This window comes from Oreochromis niloticus, unplaced genomic scaffold, assembly GCF_001858045.2.
Source record: "Oreochromis niloticus isolate F11D_XX unplaced genomic scaffold, O_niloticus_UMD_NMBU tig00001191_pilon, whole genome shotgun sequence".
Lineage (NCBI taxonomy): Eukaryota > Metazoa > Chordata > Actinopteri > Cichliformes > Cichlidae > Oreochromis > Oreochromis niloticus.
This window is the reverse complement of record NW_020327333.1, coordinates 3,880-23,399: the sequence shown is the minus strand read 5'-3', so window position 1 is coordinate 23,399 and position 19,520 is coordinate 3,880. Positions and strand designations below refer to the sequence as shown.

Below are 19,520 nucleotides of genomic sequence, written 5' to 3'. Positions count from 1 at the left end.
TAAAGTAGACAAAAAAAAATAACTGCAGGTTTCTAAGAAGTGGACAGTATGTGCAGAAACACATGATTGTGCATTTAGCTGTAGCAAGCTTGCAGAAATTTTAAATCGATTTGTTACTCTGTCTGTTTCTCGGTTAGTCCTGTGACAGACTGGTGACCAGAAAGTCCCTAATAAAGGAACATATATTTAATTAAAAGATGAACCAACAATGTTCTGTAAATTTGTGATAAATTTTTGATTGCTGAGTCCAAGATTGTCTTTATGGAAATCCTGTTTGGGTTTTAAGATTTTATTTACGTTTTTCACCTTGCCAGGGCAGCTCTCCACTGTCACTGTCCACATGGGTCAGTGGGAACAAGAAGCACTCTGCTAATGTGTGGACTCCACAATGCAACACCTCTCCCTGTTGGGCTTTTTTGTTTGTCTGTGCCTGGAGAGTCAGATTTTTGTAGCGCCCTGTGCAGGAGGAACAGCCTCACACTTGCAGAGGTAAGTCAGTATTCAGTGGTCACCTAAAAACCTTCTGTGAAAAGATTTTGTTTATTATTCAAATATGCTTTGCTTGTGATTGTGTAAACTCTGAATGATGATTCACCCTGATAAAACATGAAACCTTGCCTATGCTTATCAAATGCCTGTGAAGACAAGTTCCTGTGCAAAGAGCAACGGAAAATGCCACTTAAGCAGACGTTTAGTATAGTACGGACAGAATGTTTAGTAAGATATGCATTTGTCAGTTAAGCAATCTATATTCTGAGAACAGGCGGAGACTGCCTCCGTCTGCTGTGTAACCTACATGCCTATATAACCTGCAATAAAGAAGAGTACTGGTGTGACTGTCTCTTGAGACGCTCACCCCATGTACATGTGATTGATTATATTGTCTCACTGTATCTCTGTTTTACTTTGGCAGCCTTCTATTTGGGAATTTTCCCCTGACATTTCTTGGTCCTTCGAAACCGGATGAGACAGCCTATTTAAAGCAGCTCTCACAGAGAGCACCTCATCAGGTCCCGTCGGTGCGAGAAGCCCACGTTGAAGTCTGCCGGCAGCTCACGCACTAGGTGTGTGATAAAACCCAAGAGCGTGAATTCGGGTCTTGGTCAACGTTTTACAAGTGGTCCGCACCGTCGGGGGCTGATCAGGTGCATCTGAAGAAACCAGCGCCAAGGTAAGACAGACTACTTTGAGATAATAAAGGTTTGCGCAAAAACGAAAACGAAACTTAAGACTCGTCCAAGACAGACTGGAAGCATTAAGCTCGTCTTGAGGACTGGTAGTCAGCTCGCCCGCAGAGGGTTGGAAGCACTAAAATAAATATTGAGCTCGTCATAAGTGATTGGTAGCTCCCCGAAAGGGTAAAATAGGCCTAGCTCGCCCGCAGTGGCTGGAAGCACTACGCTCGCCTTAAGAGGCTGGTAGCGTGAACGCGCGTTAAAACTGTCTGTCTTTTATTGTCTTTTTTGGTGGAATAAGTTGATTTCTACAGCACAATAAGGAGGCTGAACTATTCCACTGATTTGTTTACTGTCGGTTGCTGAAGTACTGGTGAATTGAGAGGAAGGTCGTGTTTTATCACGTAAAGTCGACACCGCTTTCAAGAATAGCTTGAAAGTAGAAGGGCGTGTCAGCTACCTCTCTCTGTTCTCGTGCCAGTGAAAGCGCCGCAGGTGTGTGTGTGTATTACTAAGCGCTAAAAGAAGCATAAACTAATAATGGGTAATAAAGCAACAAAACTCACTGCTGACGAGCAGTGGCTAGAAAAGAAATGTCCAGGCGCCGGACAAATTAGTGCATATAGATGGAGAAATCCAAAGAAAACCTAAATGTCCCACGTGGGAGGGAAAATGCATTAACTAAATTATAAGAAACCCTCCAAGCAGAAATAAATACTGAAAAGGAAGCTAAAAAGAAATCAAAGCATACACAAGAGTTGTATTTTAAAGCATGGAAAGAGGAATGAAGTGGAATAAACAAAAGGTTAAATTAAGGTTAACTTAAATTAAAGCAATGAAACAAAATTGGGAAGACAACCAAGCTGAATGAATAGAATGCGTGAAACCAGATAATTCACACAAAATGTATCAAATAAAAAAGAGAGATGCATAAGGTATATTAAGGCTGTGTCATTGTTCAGCCAAGGAAAATGTCTCCAGCTTGGGAAGGTGTGAAGCTGCAGGTTCACACAGACCTGTGATGGATACATAATAAAATATAAAATAATACACTACTTTACTACTAATATACAATAGTATATTGTGATATACTATTGCTGTTATAAAAAAGGAAAAACAATACAATGATAACATTAATAATGACATACTATTAATAGGAAGAGGCACCTCAGTCAGTTATGATGTGAGGTGGAAGATTGTTAAAAGTAGTCCGATTCAAGCTTAAGGTTTGCTCAAACTCAGTACAATGATATAGGAGATGAAGAAAATAAGGAAATAACTACACTAATCAGGTGCATAGAGACACTTGACCTGCTTGTAAACCTGTCATCTTAGATGAGACTTTGTTAAGATGAAGAGCAAACCTATACTAACAACTAATAAGCCAAACCCTGTATACAACAGCTAAAGCTACAGGTTTGAGAAGCTGAATAAAATGAATTAAATATGTGGACACTACCAAGCTGATGAGCAAGTTACACATTTTTATTTGTTTTTTAGAGCAGAAGCTGCATATTAAAGGTCACACATGCAGCTGTCTGTGAGCTCAGTTTTTTCCTCACACTTCTGCTTTGTTTCTGGCAGCAGCTTTTTCTTTTTCTTTTTGTGTCCTTGATGATGATAAAGTCCAGAGCCAGCTGAGAGCTGGGTTATCTGTTTTGTTTTATGTGACAAGGCTGAGAGATTAAAACTTAGGTTCTTGTTTAAAAAAAAAAAAAAAAAAAAAAAAAGAGGTTTTGTGTTTCTCAGCCAAGAACAACTACAATTTCATTTTCTGTTTTGAGACAGGATAATAATAATAACAATAATAATAAAACAAAGAGTGATGTTTTATTTAAGTGTTGAAGCAGGCTAATACTGCAACATATCGTCTAGTGCATGATCTGCGAGCAATATATGAAATCATCTTATTTATCTTTAAATAAACTCCAATTATGGAGACCTGAAGTCACATGCTTAGGGCACACCCTCAGGTGAAGGCAGAAAGCTACTAAACAAAGAAAAGAAGCTATACAAAATGCGCCACAGCCACAAAACTAAGTATTCACATTCTTTCTGACTCTTTGTGAGCCTGAGTTATGACCTTGGCTCCCTGTTTTTCTGCTTCCACCAAGGGTGGGGGTGACGCTCCCGTGGCTCTTTACTATCACAAAAAAAAAAAAAGACAGGCCTCTGCTCTCTGAACACAATACTCTTTTTAACTCAGCGGTATGAAATGTCATGAAACAGTGTAACTCACAGTAAATCAGCAGTATAGGATAATACAAACCTATCTAATAAATCTAATGATTTTCACATTCTTTTAACTCAGAAGTGTGATGCAAACTAAAACTACATACTGATTACACAAGAAGTATGATGTGGCCTACAGCAGTATTTTGATTACAGGTATAATGTAATATATAACAGCATAATAATCTCACAACTGCTACAAGCACATTTGCCTTTCTTAACACACGCGAGTGAAAGGCAACTGTTAAGAAAATGCCCTTTTGGGTGAGACAGGCCCAGAGGCCCTGCATGCAAGCGTACTAACACACATACATGCAATGAAGAGCAGCTTACACTAGAGCACACACTATATGTGCGCCTCTATATCTCACATTGGTGTTAAAACAGGAAAAACTTAATAGTTTTGTTATCAACTGCTGAATTTACCCACTACTGACATTTAACTCTCCAGCTTGCAGGACAATAGGTGAAACGTTTGTGAAAACAGAGAAGGAAAAATAAAGACACAGAGAGAGTCTGGTATGACCAAGCAGTGACCAGACAATAAGTTTAGTTGGTAATACAATAAATTGTGAGATGCTTTCTGCTTGATTGATGCAACACAAGTAATTTACATGGGAGGAAACTCCTCATGTGATGCGACATTTAGCAGTTTGCAAGTGTGCAGCACATCAGAAGAATGACTATGAAATTACAAAGGGAAACAATTTTACTGACAAAGGATGAACAAAAAGCAGCTCCCACAGCTGAGCAAAGGAAATGGCTGAAATGTGGAGCGCAACTAAGAGATGACTTGATGATTTGTGAAGGAAAACCAATACTTCCAAAATCTCTACACAAAACAACAGCCTTAGTGACACATGGAGTTACTCTCCATGCGTCAACAGGAGGGATAGGAGATATAATCTCCAAAACACTTTTACACTCTAAATTTCAAAACTTCAGCAAAAGAATTTGTCAGAACATGCATGATTTGCCAAAAACACAATGTACAAGGGAATCTTAGACCAAAGAGAGGTCATTTTCCCACACCACCTCATCCTTTCCACACAATCCACATGAATTTTATTGAACTAAATGAATGCCAAGGCTCAAAATACGCTCTAGTGATCATAGACGTATTCTCAAAATGGCCAGAAATCTATCCAGTAAAGAAAGCAGATGCCATTTCAGTAGCAAAATGCTTATGTAACCATTTTATTCCAACATATGGCATCCCCACTCTGATAAGATCAGATAATGGGACACACTTTGTCAATGAGGTAATCAGCAAAGTCTCTGAAGCACTAGGATTCAGCATCAAATATCACTGTGCTTATCATCCTCAAAGTGCCGGCCTAGTAGAAAGGACAAACGGCACAATAAAACAGAGGCTTAGAAAATGTATGGAAGAAACAGGAAGGCCGTGGCCAGAGTGCATGGGCCTAGTAAAAATGTGGATGAAATTAACACAAGGTTCACAAAAACTTACACCTTTTGAAATCATTCATGGCAGACCATTTCCACTGCCAATCACAAGTGAACCTTTAGATAAATCAATCAGAGAAACTACACTAGCAGAATGGATGTCGAAGCTACTAGAAAACAAAGATATTGTTTTGAACAATAAACTGCCTTCTGAATCTTCTCCAGTATCTTGCAGGTTGAAGCCAGGTGATTGGGTCCTGATTCGAGTTCTCCATAGAAAGAATTGGAGCTCGCCCCGCTGGGAAGGCCCACACCAAGTGCTTATCACCACACCAACTGCCTGTAAGATAGCAGAAAGACCATCTTGGATTCACCAAAGCCACTGCAAGAAAGTGAGTGACAGCCCAGACCCCTAGGCGCCGGCACCCCTACCCTCAGGTGATCTGACTGGTGAAGGGAGGGCTGATCGGGTATATCCCGCCCTCTGCTTCTTGCCAGTAGTCTACTCACCTGAGGACCTAGGTGTGTTTGGTCGCCATGAAGACTCCTGTTGTCCTCGTGGCTGTCCTCCTACTCTCAGCAGGACTCCTCATGTTTCTAGAGGATGGTACAGAAAACGAACAGCACCATCTACGGACGAGATGGACGCATGACAATTCACACCTCCGTGACATGACACAAGACCACATTCACCCATGGATGAATAACGCATGGTACCGCTACATACATGACAGGACTAAGGGAGAGCCTAATAACACTGCATGTTACGTCTGCTCCCACATGCCATGCACTTCAACACATCCCACTTTTTATGGAAACTACATGAATAAAACACAAGCCAAGTGCGCTGCCAGCTTCACGGGCATTGGCTATCAACATAAGAAAATCATCATTGATGAGACAAGCTCTGTCATCTATGCGCTTAACCTTCTTTAGTATGTTTCAGGGACCACCCCAATACGAGGTAATCACCGTCGAAAACGCTGGACTTGACAACGGAACGTGTGACCAGCTCTTCTGGATCAACTTCAACGTGACGAATCGGAACACGTCCGTTCACTTCCCAGTGTTCTTGGACCAAACCCCAGAGAAGAACCACTCCATGTGCTACCGACAAGACGACGGTAACAGACCCCTAGGCGACACCACCAACTGTAACCAAACCACAGCCAACGGAGAGGGCGCACACATGCAGGAATCTGTAAACACGTCTGCGCCCAGCAACGGCACCTACTGGGTGCAGGGAATGGCCTGGCTGTGTGGACAACATGCCTACTTCATACTGCCACCCGGATGGACGGGCACCTGTGCCCCAATCTTCATTTCAGACCACACCTTCAGGATGTCAGCTGTAAATAGCTCTCAGACTACAAGACAACGACGAGATGTCTCCACACTACAACCACATGATCCCATCTATGGCAGTGATGTGCCAGAGGAATTTAAGCTTTGGACCACCGGACAAAAGGTCCTCCACTCACTGTTTCCATGGGTGGGCACCGGAAAGAACATGCTAAGAATTGAAACTTTGGATTACCGCTTTGGACTGTTCCTGAATGCCTCGTGCAAAATCAACAATCAACAAAATGAAGAGATTGATGCCCTGCGCATAACTGTGATGCAACATCGAGTCGCACTGGACATGATTCTGGCCGAAAAAGGAGGACTCTGTATACTCTTTAACAACACATGCTGTACATACATTCCAGATAATGTTCACTCTTCCAACATGACCGACGCCTTACGCACGCTGAAACAACTCAGGGACGCTCAGCAACAGGACTATGTCACGAACACTGAAGATTGGCTTACCCGGCTGTTGAGTGGTTCCTGGAAATCTCTTTTAATAAAAGGACTGGTTTTTGTAGGAGTTCTTCTACTCCTACTCTGTTGTTTTACTTCTTGTATTTTGCCATGTGTACAATCAATGATTAATAAAGTTGTTGCAGTTCATGTGCAGGCATACCTGACACTGCCCATGGACGAAGATGATGATAAATCCCCCTGACACTGAAATGCTGTGATACACCAATGTATGACGTGCTGATTAAAAATGCGCTGCAAGAAATCATGCACAGATAATAAACCAATGGTGTTTTAACTAGTGTGAAAGTTAAACAACAGGAGGGAAATGTGAAAAGATTTTGTTTATTATTCAAATATGCTTTGCTTGTGATTGTGTAAACTCTGAATGATGATTCACCCTGATAAAACATGAAACCTTGCCTATGCTTATCAAATGCCTGTGAAGACAAGTTCCTGTGCAAAGAGCAACGGAAAATGCCACTTAAGCAGACGTTTAGTATAGTACGGACAGAATGTTTAGTAAGATATGCATTTGTCAGTTAAGCAATCTATATTCTGAGAACAGGCGGAGACTGCCTCCGTCTGCTGTGTAACCTACATGCCTATATAACCTGCAATAAAGAAGAGTACTGGTGTGACTGTCTCTTGAGACGCTCACCCCATGTACATGTGATTGATTATATTGTCTCACTGTATCTCTGTTTTACTTTGGCAGCCTTCTATTTGGGAATTTTCCCCTGACACCTTCCCACCCTGGCTTTTATGTAGTAGATCATATTACCTGAAACAGTAATATTTCAGTGACTGCTGCTTATACCACAGATTAATACACTCTACATATCCTTGATGGGATAATCAGTCCTATTTTATCCATTACCTCTTCCAACAAAGTTTTGGTGGATGTTTGTTTACAGTTTGATAAAGGGACCACATGCCCAGCATCTTCAAAGTTTATTTCCTGTTTATTATTCATACACAGTTATGTAAAGTATAGTGATATCTAGTATAATTGGACCAAGTTGGTGCTCTTCTGTATCTTGTGTTCTCTAGGGTGACCTCTGTCTTTTTGTAGGATCAAAAAACAAAACCAGGATTACTATAAATGTACTCCAGGTGAAAGAGACGTGGTACAAGGATACCCACAGCCAAGTCCTACCCTCGTTCTTATTCATTAGTAGTTGCAGAGCACCATAGAAGGACTGAGACAGCTGAGGCATAATATGTTTGATTAAACAAAAAGGGAAATTTCTTTCCTATAATTATCACTTTTTAAAATCCCTCTTGTCCCCTCGCCCCGAGCTTGAAGGACAGACCCCTCTCGGGGTCTCCTTCAAGCTTGGGTCCTCTACCAGAGGCCTGGGAGCTTGAGGGTCCTGTGCAGTATCTTAGCGGTTCCTAGGACTGCGCTCTTCTGGACAGAGATCTCTGATGTTGTTCCTGGGATCTGTAGGAGCCACTCGCCTAGCTTGGGAGTGTGGTGGCAGATTTCTTTTCTCATGTATTAATCACATATTTAATCATATCACATTAGTTATAGTAATATCACTTTCTCACTTTACTATAGTAAGAGGACTCCTGTCACCAGTTTGCATGCATGTGGAATGTTAACACAGTGAGGCCATTGTAATGGGAGATGTTAAACAGATAGTGAGACTCCTTCTGCTTATCAGGGATGTAAATCCTTAGGTGACGGCTAAGCAGAAAACAAGGTCATAATTCTCTCTGTGAGGGAGAAGGTATAGCCCCCCCGTGAGAGGGGCCAACATGTAAGAGTTTGTGGAATTTTCTTTGTCTGTGTCTCTGTATATAAGATGTAAGTGCGGCGGCCACAATTCAGACATGATCCTAATGTTTCATTGGGATGCTCTCTCCACTTTGCAATGTGTTTATTAAACCCACTTCAAGTCAAGCTCACTGGGTGTGTTGCAGGTTATTGTCAAATTTTCCACAACAATTTGGCGTTGTCGGGCAGGATTCCTCAGGTGAGTTTCACTGAATCAAGGGCACGCGGTGGCTGGCCATCAGTCCCACCATTCCTTTGTTTTCAAAAAGGGGGAACTGCGGGGTGTGCTTCAGCGACTCACACATGCAGGAATGTTTAAAAGAACCAAGAGACGGACTGCAAGGATCTGCAGCGGTGAGCTGTTTTGATTTGGAAGGATTTTCAATTGGTGGGGAAAGCCTTGCTTCCTTACTGCTGCAATTATTGGGTGCAGGTTCCCAGAAACTCAGTTTGGGTATTCTAGTGCAGGATCTTAGAAGCTCAACAAATTGAGTGTTAGTGTATGGTTTTTTAGCACTTTTGCACCAGTGAAAAAAAAAGGCAGAAAGGGCGGTCAGCGGACGTGCTTGTTCGTACAATGGAAGCTGGGTCCAGCAAATGGGGGCGTCCCTAGAGGTGGTCCGAGTGAAAACCCAATTTTTTAGATTTTAATTCTGTGGTCTGGTTGAAAATTCCAAGCATGTGGAAGATGGTTGTGTGAGAGGGAAGAAAGAGATGTCGACAGAGAAAAGAGGTTTTTTTGGACGGACCACTGAGAGGGAAACCTCAGGAATACGACGACTGATTTCAGGACTGTCATGGGAAGGACTCTGTCCTTAGTTTATGGTGTTTAGCACTTTTTCACCACAAGGAAAAGGCCGGATGGTGAACGTGCTTGTCCGCAATGCTGAGCTCAGCAGTACGGCCAGTGAGGCCGTAGGAGGCATCCCTCTGGGTGGTCCAGGCAAATCCAGGTTTTGATTGTATGATTTTTTTTTTCTTTCAGAATATGAGAAAGAATACATGGAGTATGAAGTGTGTAGAAACTGGGGAATGCAGTAAAGAGAAGTGTGTGTGTAAGAAGTGGTGTGGGTGTGTGTCTAACAGAGAGTGATGGAAAGAGATGTGTTAAAATGTGGATGGAAGAATAAGACAGGGAAAGTGTTACTGAGCGGTGATGGAAATGATATTAAACAAATGTCTTAGTGTGACTACGGAACTGGATCAACCTCCTCCACGAAATTCACCTAACTAGGATGCTGACCATATTAGATGGTAAGTCCTGTGTTCAAAAGGATTGTAGCGATTCAATCCATTTCAAAAGCAATAAGAATTGTTTTTATTTTTGGAATGACATCATATTGCTGTCAGTGGAGCCTTAAATTAGTGCGCGGTTTTCCACTATCGGCAATGATTGGTACGGATGCATGTGACGGGATGAATGCATGTGATGGTATGAATGCATGTGACTGGACTGTGGCTGGACTGATGATGTGGACTAAGTGTGACTGACTTGAAATTGAGAAGACAGTAACTATTTTAGAAATAGTCACTTCTAATGCCTGATTCGCCCAAACAGTAAAAAAGGGTGGATGTATGTGGGGTTTTTTTTGTTTGCTTGTTTTTGCAGGGCAGGAGGATGACAGAGACCAGAGGAGGGGAGACTGTAGGTTCACATGAGTGTGGGCGGGCCTTGCAGACTTAACCCTTTAGCTGCTACTTTTCTGTGTTACTGATTTTGTGTGAAGGAAACTGTGTTTTTACTGGCTGCTTGTTGGTTATAGTATCACACTGTATTGTTGGAAAATGTTAAATGTTACAGTGGGAAAATGTGTATTCAATGTGAAACACATACTGTGTTAAAATCAGTATCACTCCTTTCACAGAAAAGGCGGGTTGGCCACATGATTTACAGCAGCACCTCTGGAATCTGTTGATCCACACCTGACCTCCGGACGCTCCACTGCTAATGTTTTTTTTTCTCTGAGGGTCTTTGTGGAGGATTCGGCACAGACACAGACAGACATGAGTGAAGATGAAGCAGGATGTGCAGTGAACACAGAACATCTTAGTGCTGGGCTCATTATCATATCACTGTTGAGCTCATAATTTGAAAACAAGTGAGTGACATTACTTAAGAAAAGTCACTGGTTACAGTAGTTTTGACTAAGCACATGGGATGATCCATGATTTGGGCAAATTATGGCAACAGTAGTGTTTTTAATGTTTTGGGGAAATAAACTGCACATGGCACGCTTGTGTCTGTGGTGTTGGATGCCTTATTGCTATGACCCTACAGTTGTTTGCAAGTGTGAAGTTTGTATTAACTCACAGATTTTGGTTTCTAGGTAATTGTGGTGTGGGTGCAGGCTCTAGGCAGAACCAAGAGTTAGACCCACTTAACATGACATTAATACTGATTTTATTCTCTAACACAGGATTTACAGGGCTGGAGCGAAATTACTCCAGAGGAGAAGCCCTGATGTTGTCTGAGAAATGATCTAACTACCCCTTTTCTTTTGTTATTTTCCTGATTCTGATGAGTTGACTCATGGGAGAGACCATGTGTCAAACAGGAAGGATTCCAGATTTAACATGAAAACAATGTTTTCCATGATTGTACTGTAACTTGTGTGATTAATAGTTAATGTTCAGGTATTAAACCTCTACAGGTGGTACATCCATGTTCACATAAGGATTTGATGATGGTTGATACTTTTCCAAATTGTTAGAAGTTTTCCCTTCTAGTAAGGAGATACAGGTGCAGCAGCCAAAGTATTGCTGGAAGAAATCATCCCAAGGGTGGAATCTCCAGACTGAGACTGGGTGCTGATCAGAAGTCTTCAGAGACCCAGCGGGAAGCAGGGACCATTCCTGGCATAGCTGACAGCCCAGGCAGTGGTTGAGGTCAAAGGTCGTGCTGTTTGGGGCCATCATGAGAAGATTCCAGAACCACCGCAATAACAATAAAGTTGCGTTGGAACAAGAGAGTGAGGGGTGAAAAGAGCGCCCTCCTCCAGCAAGACCAGGCCAAGCTCCAACTCAGCGACTGCAGAGCAGGCTCTGTGTCACCTAAGAGAGATCAGCGAATGAACGCAGACAACACCTGCTTAAACAGCCAAGCAGTTTGCCTGGAAAGCTTAGTGTGTTTTTAAGTTAAGGAGGTCGTTGGTGTGACGTTTCTTTTTTTTTTTTCTTTTTTTTTTCATATATATATATATTTATTGACATTTTTTGATATAAGAAAAAACAAACAAACAAAAACAAACAAAAAAACAACAGACAACACAACAGCAAGGGCTAAAACACACAAATAAGACAAAAGTTTACACTGCAACGACAAAAATACTACTTCAACACTGGCAATAAACAAAAATAAAACGCTAAGGTGGTAGACTAAGTTATTGGTGATCGATCAAACAGGACTTTGTTTTAATACATGGTCTAAAAATGGCTGCCACACATCAAAGAATTTACTAAGTTTGTCCGCTAATGTATACCTAATTCTCTCCATATGTAGTAGAGCAGTCAGTTCTGTGAGCCACATTTTGAATTGAGGTACAATATCCGACTTCCAGAGAGTCAAGATAATTTTCTTAGCAATTACCATTCCGAACAAAACTGTAGTTTGTGCAGCAGAGCTGAGGTGTAAAAGGGAAGAGGAAGATCCAAACAATGCAATTATTGGGTCCGGCTCTAATGTGCAATTATAGATATCAGAAAAACAATTAAAAATGTCCAACCAATAGTTATACAATTTGGGACAAGTCCAAAACAAATGAGTAAGAGAGCCTTCTCCAAGTTTACAACGATCGCATATCGAACTGATAGAAGGAAAAATCCTGTGCAGTTTAGTTTTTGAATAATGAAGTCTATGAAGCACTTTAAATTGAATTAACTGATGCCTTGCATTTATAGAGCAAGAATGGATCCTACACAGACTCCTCTCCCACACCTCATCTCCAATCAGCAAACCAAGCTCTTCCTCCCATGCCATCTTCAAAAAGTCAGATTTAAAATTTAAATACTCAGAAAAGGCTTTCACAAAACCAGAAACCAACTTTTTAGAATCCGGGGAACTCAGAAGGAGTGTAAAAATTGACCCCTCTTCCGGAAGAGATGGAAAATTAACAATACTCTGACGAACATAGTTTCTTATCTGTAAATAATGAAAAAAATGTGACGCAGGGAGAGAGAACTTGTTCTGCAACTGAGTAAATGATGCAAACTGCCTGTCAATATATAAATCTTTGAGAGTAATAATACCTTTCTGTGTTCAGACCTCAAAAGAGGCGTCTAAACATGAGGGTGGAAATGCATGATTACCGTATATTGGAGTGTGGATCGAAGTGTCTGGTAGACCACAACCTTTTTTGATCTGACTAAAGATTTTAACGCAGTTCGAAACTATAAAATTATTGACCTTGGTTCGCAGATTAGAGGATGAAAAAAGAAGAGCAGGGAGGGAACTATTCTCAACCCCACCACTCTCTATGACCACCCAAGGTGGGGTATCGGCAGACTTAACTTTTTTGTACCCTTCCTGCCAGTAAGCAAGAGTTCTAGCATTTGCAGCCCAATAATAAAACTGAAACAGTGGCAAAGCAAATCCACCCTTAAGTTTTGACTTACATAGATGAACTTTTGATATCCTGTGAGTTTTAAAGCCCCAGACAAATGGTAATACTACTGAGTCGATCACTTTAAAAAATGGCTTATTCAGAAAAATAGGTAAGTTTAAAAATAAATATAAAAATTTAGGAAGGGAAACCATTTTGATTACATTAATGCGACCTACCATGGAAATAGGGAGAGCCCTCCATTTCTCAACATCTATTTTCAATTTTTCTACTTGTTCAAGATAATTCAACTTAAAGATCAATTTAGGATCCTTAGGCAAAATAACACCCAAGTATTTCAATCTGTCTGTAATTTTAAAAGGCAAAACTTTTAAAAAATCAACATCCAAATTTGCAGTTAAAGCCACAAACTCACTCTTCTGCCAGTTAATTGTATAACCTGAGATTTCCCCAAATGACCTCACCACATCTAAGAGTACAGGAACAGATCGCTCAGGATTTGACAAAAACAAAACAACATCATCCACATATAAGGAAATGTAGTGCTTGATATTCCCCAATCTGACAGGGTCAATAGAGGGCTCATTCCTAATGGCTATTGCAAGAGGTTCAATAGAAATTGCAAAGAGCAAAGGGCTCAAAGGGCAGCCTTATCGTGTCCCGCGGTGTAAAAAAAAAAAGGCGCTGATCTATCTTGGTTAGTAAGAATAGAAGAAGAGGGATGCCTATATATCATATCAACCCATGATATAAACTGTTCGCCTAAACCGAACTTCTCCAGTACCCGGAGCATATAGGCCCACTCGACCTGGTCAAACGCCTTTTCAGCATCTAAACTCAGTACTGCGATCTTGGAAGCTCCCCAATGCCTATGATACATAATATTCATCAATCTTCGAACATTAAAGAAGGAAAACCTCTGGGGAATAAACCCAGTTTGATCCGGATGGATAATTGATCCAACATATCCATTTAATCTGTTTGCCAAAATTTTAGTGAAAATTTTCATATCCAAATTCAACAAAGCAATAGGTCGATAAGAGGAACATTCTGTTTCATCCTTTCCTTCTTTCAATAACAAAGAAATATTAGCTTCGTATAGCGTACGGGGAAATGCTTGAGTATGGAAAGAATGCTTAAACATTCTCAATAAAAGCGGGGCCACCTTTTCAGAATATTTTTTATACAATTCAATGCCAAACCCATCTAGGCCTGGGGACTTTCCACTGGGGAATGACTTAATAGCTTTCGAAACTTCTTCAATAGTAATATCTGAGTTTAAAGCCTCTCGTGCAGCGTCATTCATTTTCGGGAGATCCAACTTCCCTAACCAATCAGTTGGTGTGACGCAAGTCTGCCAATCAGGAGAGAGATCCATGATTATGTCCTCAAACAACAATCAGAAAGATCAGAGGGGCCGGGCCAGGTCGCCCGACGGAGACGGAGCGAATCAATGGACAGAAACTGAGGTTTTGGACTTGATTAGCATATGGGGAAACAATTCTTCTTCAACTCAGAACGCTTCGACTTTTTCAAAGAGTTCCAAATCAGCTATGTTTTCCAGAGTGGATTTGCTGAATTTCCAACTCAAAAAGAAAATACTATTGGTGACAGAAAGTTAGGTGGTGGACCACCATGTACCAAGCTCCCTGCAATGGCTCTGCCAGAGATGTAGTACCAGTCCCCTCTGAGAGCTGCAAAGCAACAGAATAAAAGGAAAAGCAAAACTGTCAGTAATGTTGCCTGTAAAAATAAATATCAGTTAAAAAGTTCACACTCGTGAGCGATCGTGGCTCAAGAGTTGGGAGTTCACCTTGTAATCGGAAGGTTGCCGGTTCGAGCCCTGGCTTGGACAGTCTCGGTCGTTGTGTCCTTGGGCAAGACACTTCACCCGTTGCCTACTGGTGGTGGTCAGAGGGCCCGGTGGCGCCAGTGTCCGGCAGCCTCGCCTCTGTCAGTGCGCCCCAGGGTGGCTGTGGCTACAATGTAGCTTGCCATCACCAGTGTGTGAATGGGTGGATGACTGGATATGTAAAGCGCTTTGGGGTCCTTAGGGACTATTAAAGCGCTATATAAATACAGGCCATTTACCATTTACACTATTAATATTAGAAAAATAGGTAATTACCAGTACTGTCAAGAGCCAAGTTCTTGCAGTTTTCTTTCCCCTCAAACATGGCTGACCTGGCGCTGGTGTCCATTAATAGTCTTCCCTCCTTGGCCCGCCTAAATCAACCCCTTCCTCATTTTTCCCCATATCATTTGAGAATTTCACACTGATCATCAAGTTGGGATCATAAGATATCCTTTGAAAACCACGCAAGGCTCCCTCCCACACAGCAGAGCGATTTATATTAAATTTGCACTGCTGTTTTGTGCTAATTTTGCTTGACAGTTCCAGTAGTGTCTCGCGAACAGGGACTTTTTCTGCATTAAAAAAATAAATAAAACAGAAAATAAAATATATCAGCCACTTGTTACAGAATTTGAGCATATGTGAGATTTAAAGCCTAAAAGTTTTACATTGATTTGACAATTCTGCAAAGCTATAATCATGTCTCGAACTCAAATTCTGTATGTTTGTTACTCACATCTGAGTAACAAGGGTTTTGGATCACTTGCACAACAGTTTCTAGGGGAGAGCTGGTCACGATCACGCCGTTTGATTGTATCAGCCTGCCCAACAGACCCTCAAAAGCCAGTACAATGTTTTCTGCATGTCCGTCAAAATTAATAACGACGTGATTTCGCTTATTTCGCTTATTATAAGTGAGTTCCCTTATGATCCCAAGTTGAATGAGATCGTTACGGTTAACTTCGGGTCTGATCCTATCTGCTGGATCGATAAAAAATGCCCTGTATTTGTATAGCACTTTACTAGTCCGTAGGGACCCCAAAGCGCTTTACACATCCAGTCATCCACCCATTCACACACACTGGTGATGGCAAGCTATATTGTAGCCACAGCCACCCTGGGGCGCACTGACAGAGGCGAGGCTGCCGGACACTGGCGCCACCGGGCCCTCTGACCACCACCAGTAGGCAACGGGTGAAGTGTCTTGCCCAAGGACACAACGACCGAGACTGTCCAAGCCAGGGCTCGAACCGGCAACCTTCCGATTACAAGGTGAACTCCCAACTCTTGAGCCACGATCGCTCACGAGTGTGAACTTTTTAACTGATATTTATTTTTACAGGCAACATTACTGACAGTTTTGCTTTTCCTTTTATTCTGTTGCTTTGCAGCTCTCAGAGGGGACTGGTACTACATCTCTGGCAGAGCCATTGCAGGGAGCTTGGTACATGGTGGTCCACCACCTAACTTTCTGTCACCAACAGTATTTTCTGTTGGAAATTCAGCAAATCCACTCTGGAAGACATAGCTGATTTGGAACTCTTTGAAAAAGTCGAAGAGTTCCGAGTTGAAGAAGAATTGTTTCCCCATATGCTAATCAAGTCCAAAACCTCAGTTTCTGTCCATTGACTCGCTCCGTCTCCAGTTTCCCCCGCCATGCTTTCTCGTTTGTCTTCTCCGGCGCTGATACTTGGCTTCTGTCTTGTGTCAGTGATGTAAAAGACGAGTTTAATGCGACATGACCATTCAAACAGCAGTTGCTTTCTAAAACATCAGATATGTATCGGATTCAGTACCACATACGAAAGTGAACTAGGTCAGATTTGAAAATATCGGATTTGTGCTGTTCAAACTGTCATACCATGATCGATATGGGTCGCATAGGGTCAAAAGTCGGATTTGATGTACTTTCGCCTGCAGTGTGAACGTAACCTAAGACCTGCAGTGTGAACGTAGCCTAAGAGACAGGGATCTGCTGGTACATGACATTGTCATATTTCAGGTCATCCACAGGGTTCAAGGTCCTATTCAAAGGTATTTGGGTATTCTGTGTTTTTCAGATTAATTAAAATAGTGATAAAAATCTTACCTATTAATCAAAATGGCCAGTTTAATAACCTAGTACAATCCAGTTTGCCAAATTGATAATATGCAATTAACTTAGAAACCTGAAATTGCATAATTATTAACATTCATCTATTAACATTCATCATTTTCAACATTCATCTATCTCCAGAAGGAAGCAACAGAAGAGCTGCTGAGGAGATGGTTGTTATATTCTGGAGAGACTATCTCCAAGATGCAGAAGGTAATTGCCATTTTAGTTTACAATAAACACATATAGCGATTTATAGTTCTGCATTTCTGAAATCTTTATTTTAAATAACATATTTGTATAACAATAACACCACAACTTCTGCTGCTTCTTAATTACCCTCTTGGTTGTAGTAACATTTTACATAGTTCTTTGAGACTGTTGAAAGATGAAAAGCATGCTCTATAGTCATTGCAATAACAGTGATTAAGATTCTTGCTTTAGATTAATACTCACTGGCAATTTATTCTGGCCAAATGATCTAATATAAAGTTACCTTATAACATTTTTTTCCTTCTCTGTTTTATGCAGAAGAAGAAGGACCTTCCAAGTTAGAGAAGCTATTGGCTTTTGCAACTGGAGCAACTGCGGTGCCACCTATTGGCTTTTCCCCAGCACCCTCGATTGAGTTCATTCATAGAGGGGATGACGACTTCTCTTCTACACCAATTTTCCCTCTTGCCAACACGTGTGTTAACTGCATTAGGCTGCCACTGCATGTTTCATACCAGTTGTTCAGGGAGATGTTTGATTTTGCATTAGGTAACACTTACGGCTTTGGCAGGGTGTGAACACATTATGCTGTACGAGTTTGTGGTTTTCTCTTTTGTATTGGTCTCTCTGCTGATTCAAAGTTAGTATTGAGTGTTCACTTTTTAAGGTTTTAATATTTCCAAATTTAGCTGCGTCAGTCAAATTGATGTTTTAAGACATCAATTTGACAAGAAGTGATTGTTCTTCAGGATTAAAATCCAATTGTTTAACAGCACTTCAGAAGTTTATTTAGAGTGTTGAATATGAACATATAATCTTTGTCTCACTTTACTCTTTTCATGTGTATGTGCATCTGTCTTTGATATGGTTGTCTTTCTGTCTGTTTATTCTTCTGCCTGTCTCAGTTTGTGTTTGATTGACAACAGAGCTGTCATTTTATCCTTTTAAAGAAAGTGCTTTCAATATTTTGTTATTTTTGATCAGATATGCGTTCTGAAATATTTTTTTGTTTTTAAATTTTTTTTGCAAAATATTTGATTCAATGTAGAAGGTGTAATAGTGAAGAAAACACATCTATTTCATGATTTCCATCATTTTCTAATGGATTCTGTCATGGTCACTGTGCCTGTTTGGCTGGCTCAGTGTGGCTACAAGTGTTTTTGTCTATCTTGTCCCTTCTCGCTCCCCTCTCGCGTTCTTCGCACTACCAGGGGCAGAGTTCATTGTGGACTCTTGCCCCTGGCTTCCGCACCTGCAAACAATCATCTGTGATCAGCACTCTCTCAAGCTCACTACTTAAGGCAGCTACTGGGAAGTCCTTGTGGCTGGATTATTGTGTAACCCTCGTCAGTGTTTCCTTAATTCTTCCACTTTCTTCAAGTTTCCTTCGTGCATCATTCTAATACTAATCTCCTCTCTCCATGCCAGACTCTGCATGCCCAGCCTGAGGACCTGCTGCTACTGATCTGCTGTGAGTGTGGTGAGTCGGTGTGGTGTGAGCATGAAGAGGAATCCCTAGGAGGAGAAGCCCCCATGTGTGAATAACCCGCTTGTGTTTTGACCTCACTGCCTTCATGACCCCTGGAGACCCCAACCCCCTTTCCCTTCACCTGTACATAGTTGCACTTGGTGTGAGAAAATAAACTAACTGATCTCTGTGATTCCAGTCTGCGTCTTGAGTCCCTCCTGAGCTTGTGACAGATTCACTTGTTGAATAATGTTCATTGCAGTCTCATTTATGTTGATGTCAATATCTGGAATTACAACATTATTGTTTGTTTGAAGTTCTGGTAATGGCCCTTCTTCATGGAGGTGAGCGTTATCGACATAAAAAATGTTATTTATAAACGACTGTAGTCCAACATTGTTTGTGACACCTGTATGCCACAGCTGAAGAGGCGTCTGTCTTCCTTGTGTAGAGAGACCATGGTTCTTCCACTGATTGACAAATTCTGTTAATGCTCTTTCAATCCTTGGCAAATAAACATAATGCATGCAAAAAAGATGTAGCTCATTCAGTGAATCCAGCATACCCTGTTCTTCCATAAAGTTAAAAATATTTATAAAGTGTCTTGATACAACTCTGTTGGGTTCTGCCCACAGTCTTTCAATTCTTTAGTTATGTACTGAAACACCTGTAATAACACTGCCTACTCCTCTTCTCTGTAAGATAAAACGAGCAACCTGTATATTTTCCATACCAATGATTACACCTGACCCTTAAGGGGAAACCTGTGGCGGACCACCAGGTGGCTCCACTCACACCCAAGTAGAAGGGAAGTGTTGGGGTGGAGATTTTGGTGCTTTTTGTACGTGGAGTTCTGGTGAATCCGTTAAAAAAGTTGGAGTGAGACACTGAGACCTCTCCTGTCGTCTTTACATACCTCCACATTGG

General features: G+C 41.3%; 1 protein-coding gene across 2 annotated transcripts in view; it reads left to right on the top strand.

The window, feature by feature from the left end:
- LOC102081091 (uncharacterized) overlaps positions 1-19,114 on the top strand; it is a 28,716-nt gene extending 9,602 nt beyond the window's left edge. Inside the window, exons 1-3 of one of the 2 annotated variants that reach the window (XR_003217500.1) lie at positions 16,693-17,125; positions 17,444-17,600; positions 18,554-19,114. Coding sequence is in view for 1 of the 2 variants with exons in the window: in XM_025904373.1 (XP_025760158.1) it covers positions 315-489; positions 18,554-18,670 (292 nt within the window). In the remaining variant the exon portion in view is untranslated. Of the gene's footprint in view, positions 1-314; positions 490-16,692; positions 17,126-17,443; positions 17,601-18,553 lie in introns of those variants that run through there. The other variant, XM_025904373.1, reaches the window with a different exon arrangement.
- Positions 19,115-19,520: the final 406 nt, after the last annotated feature.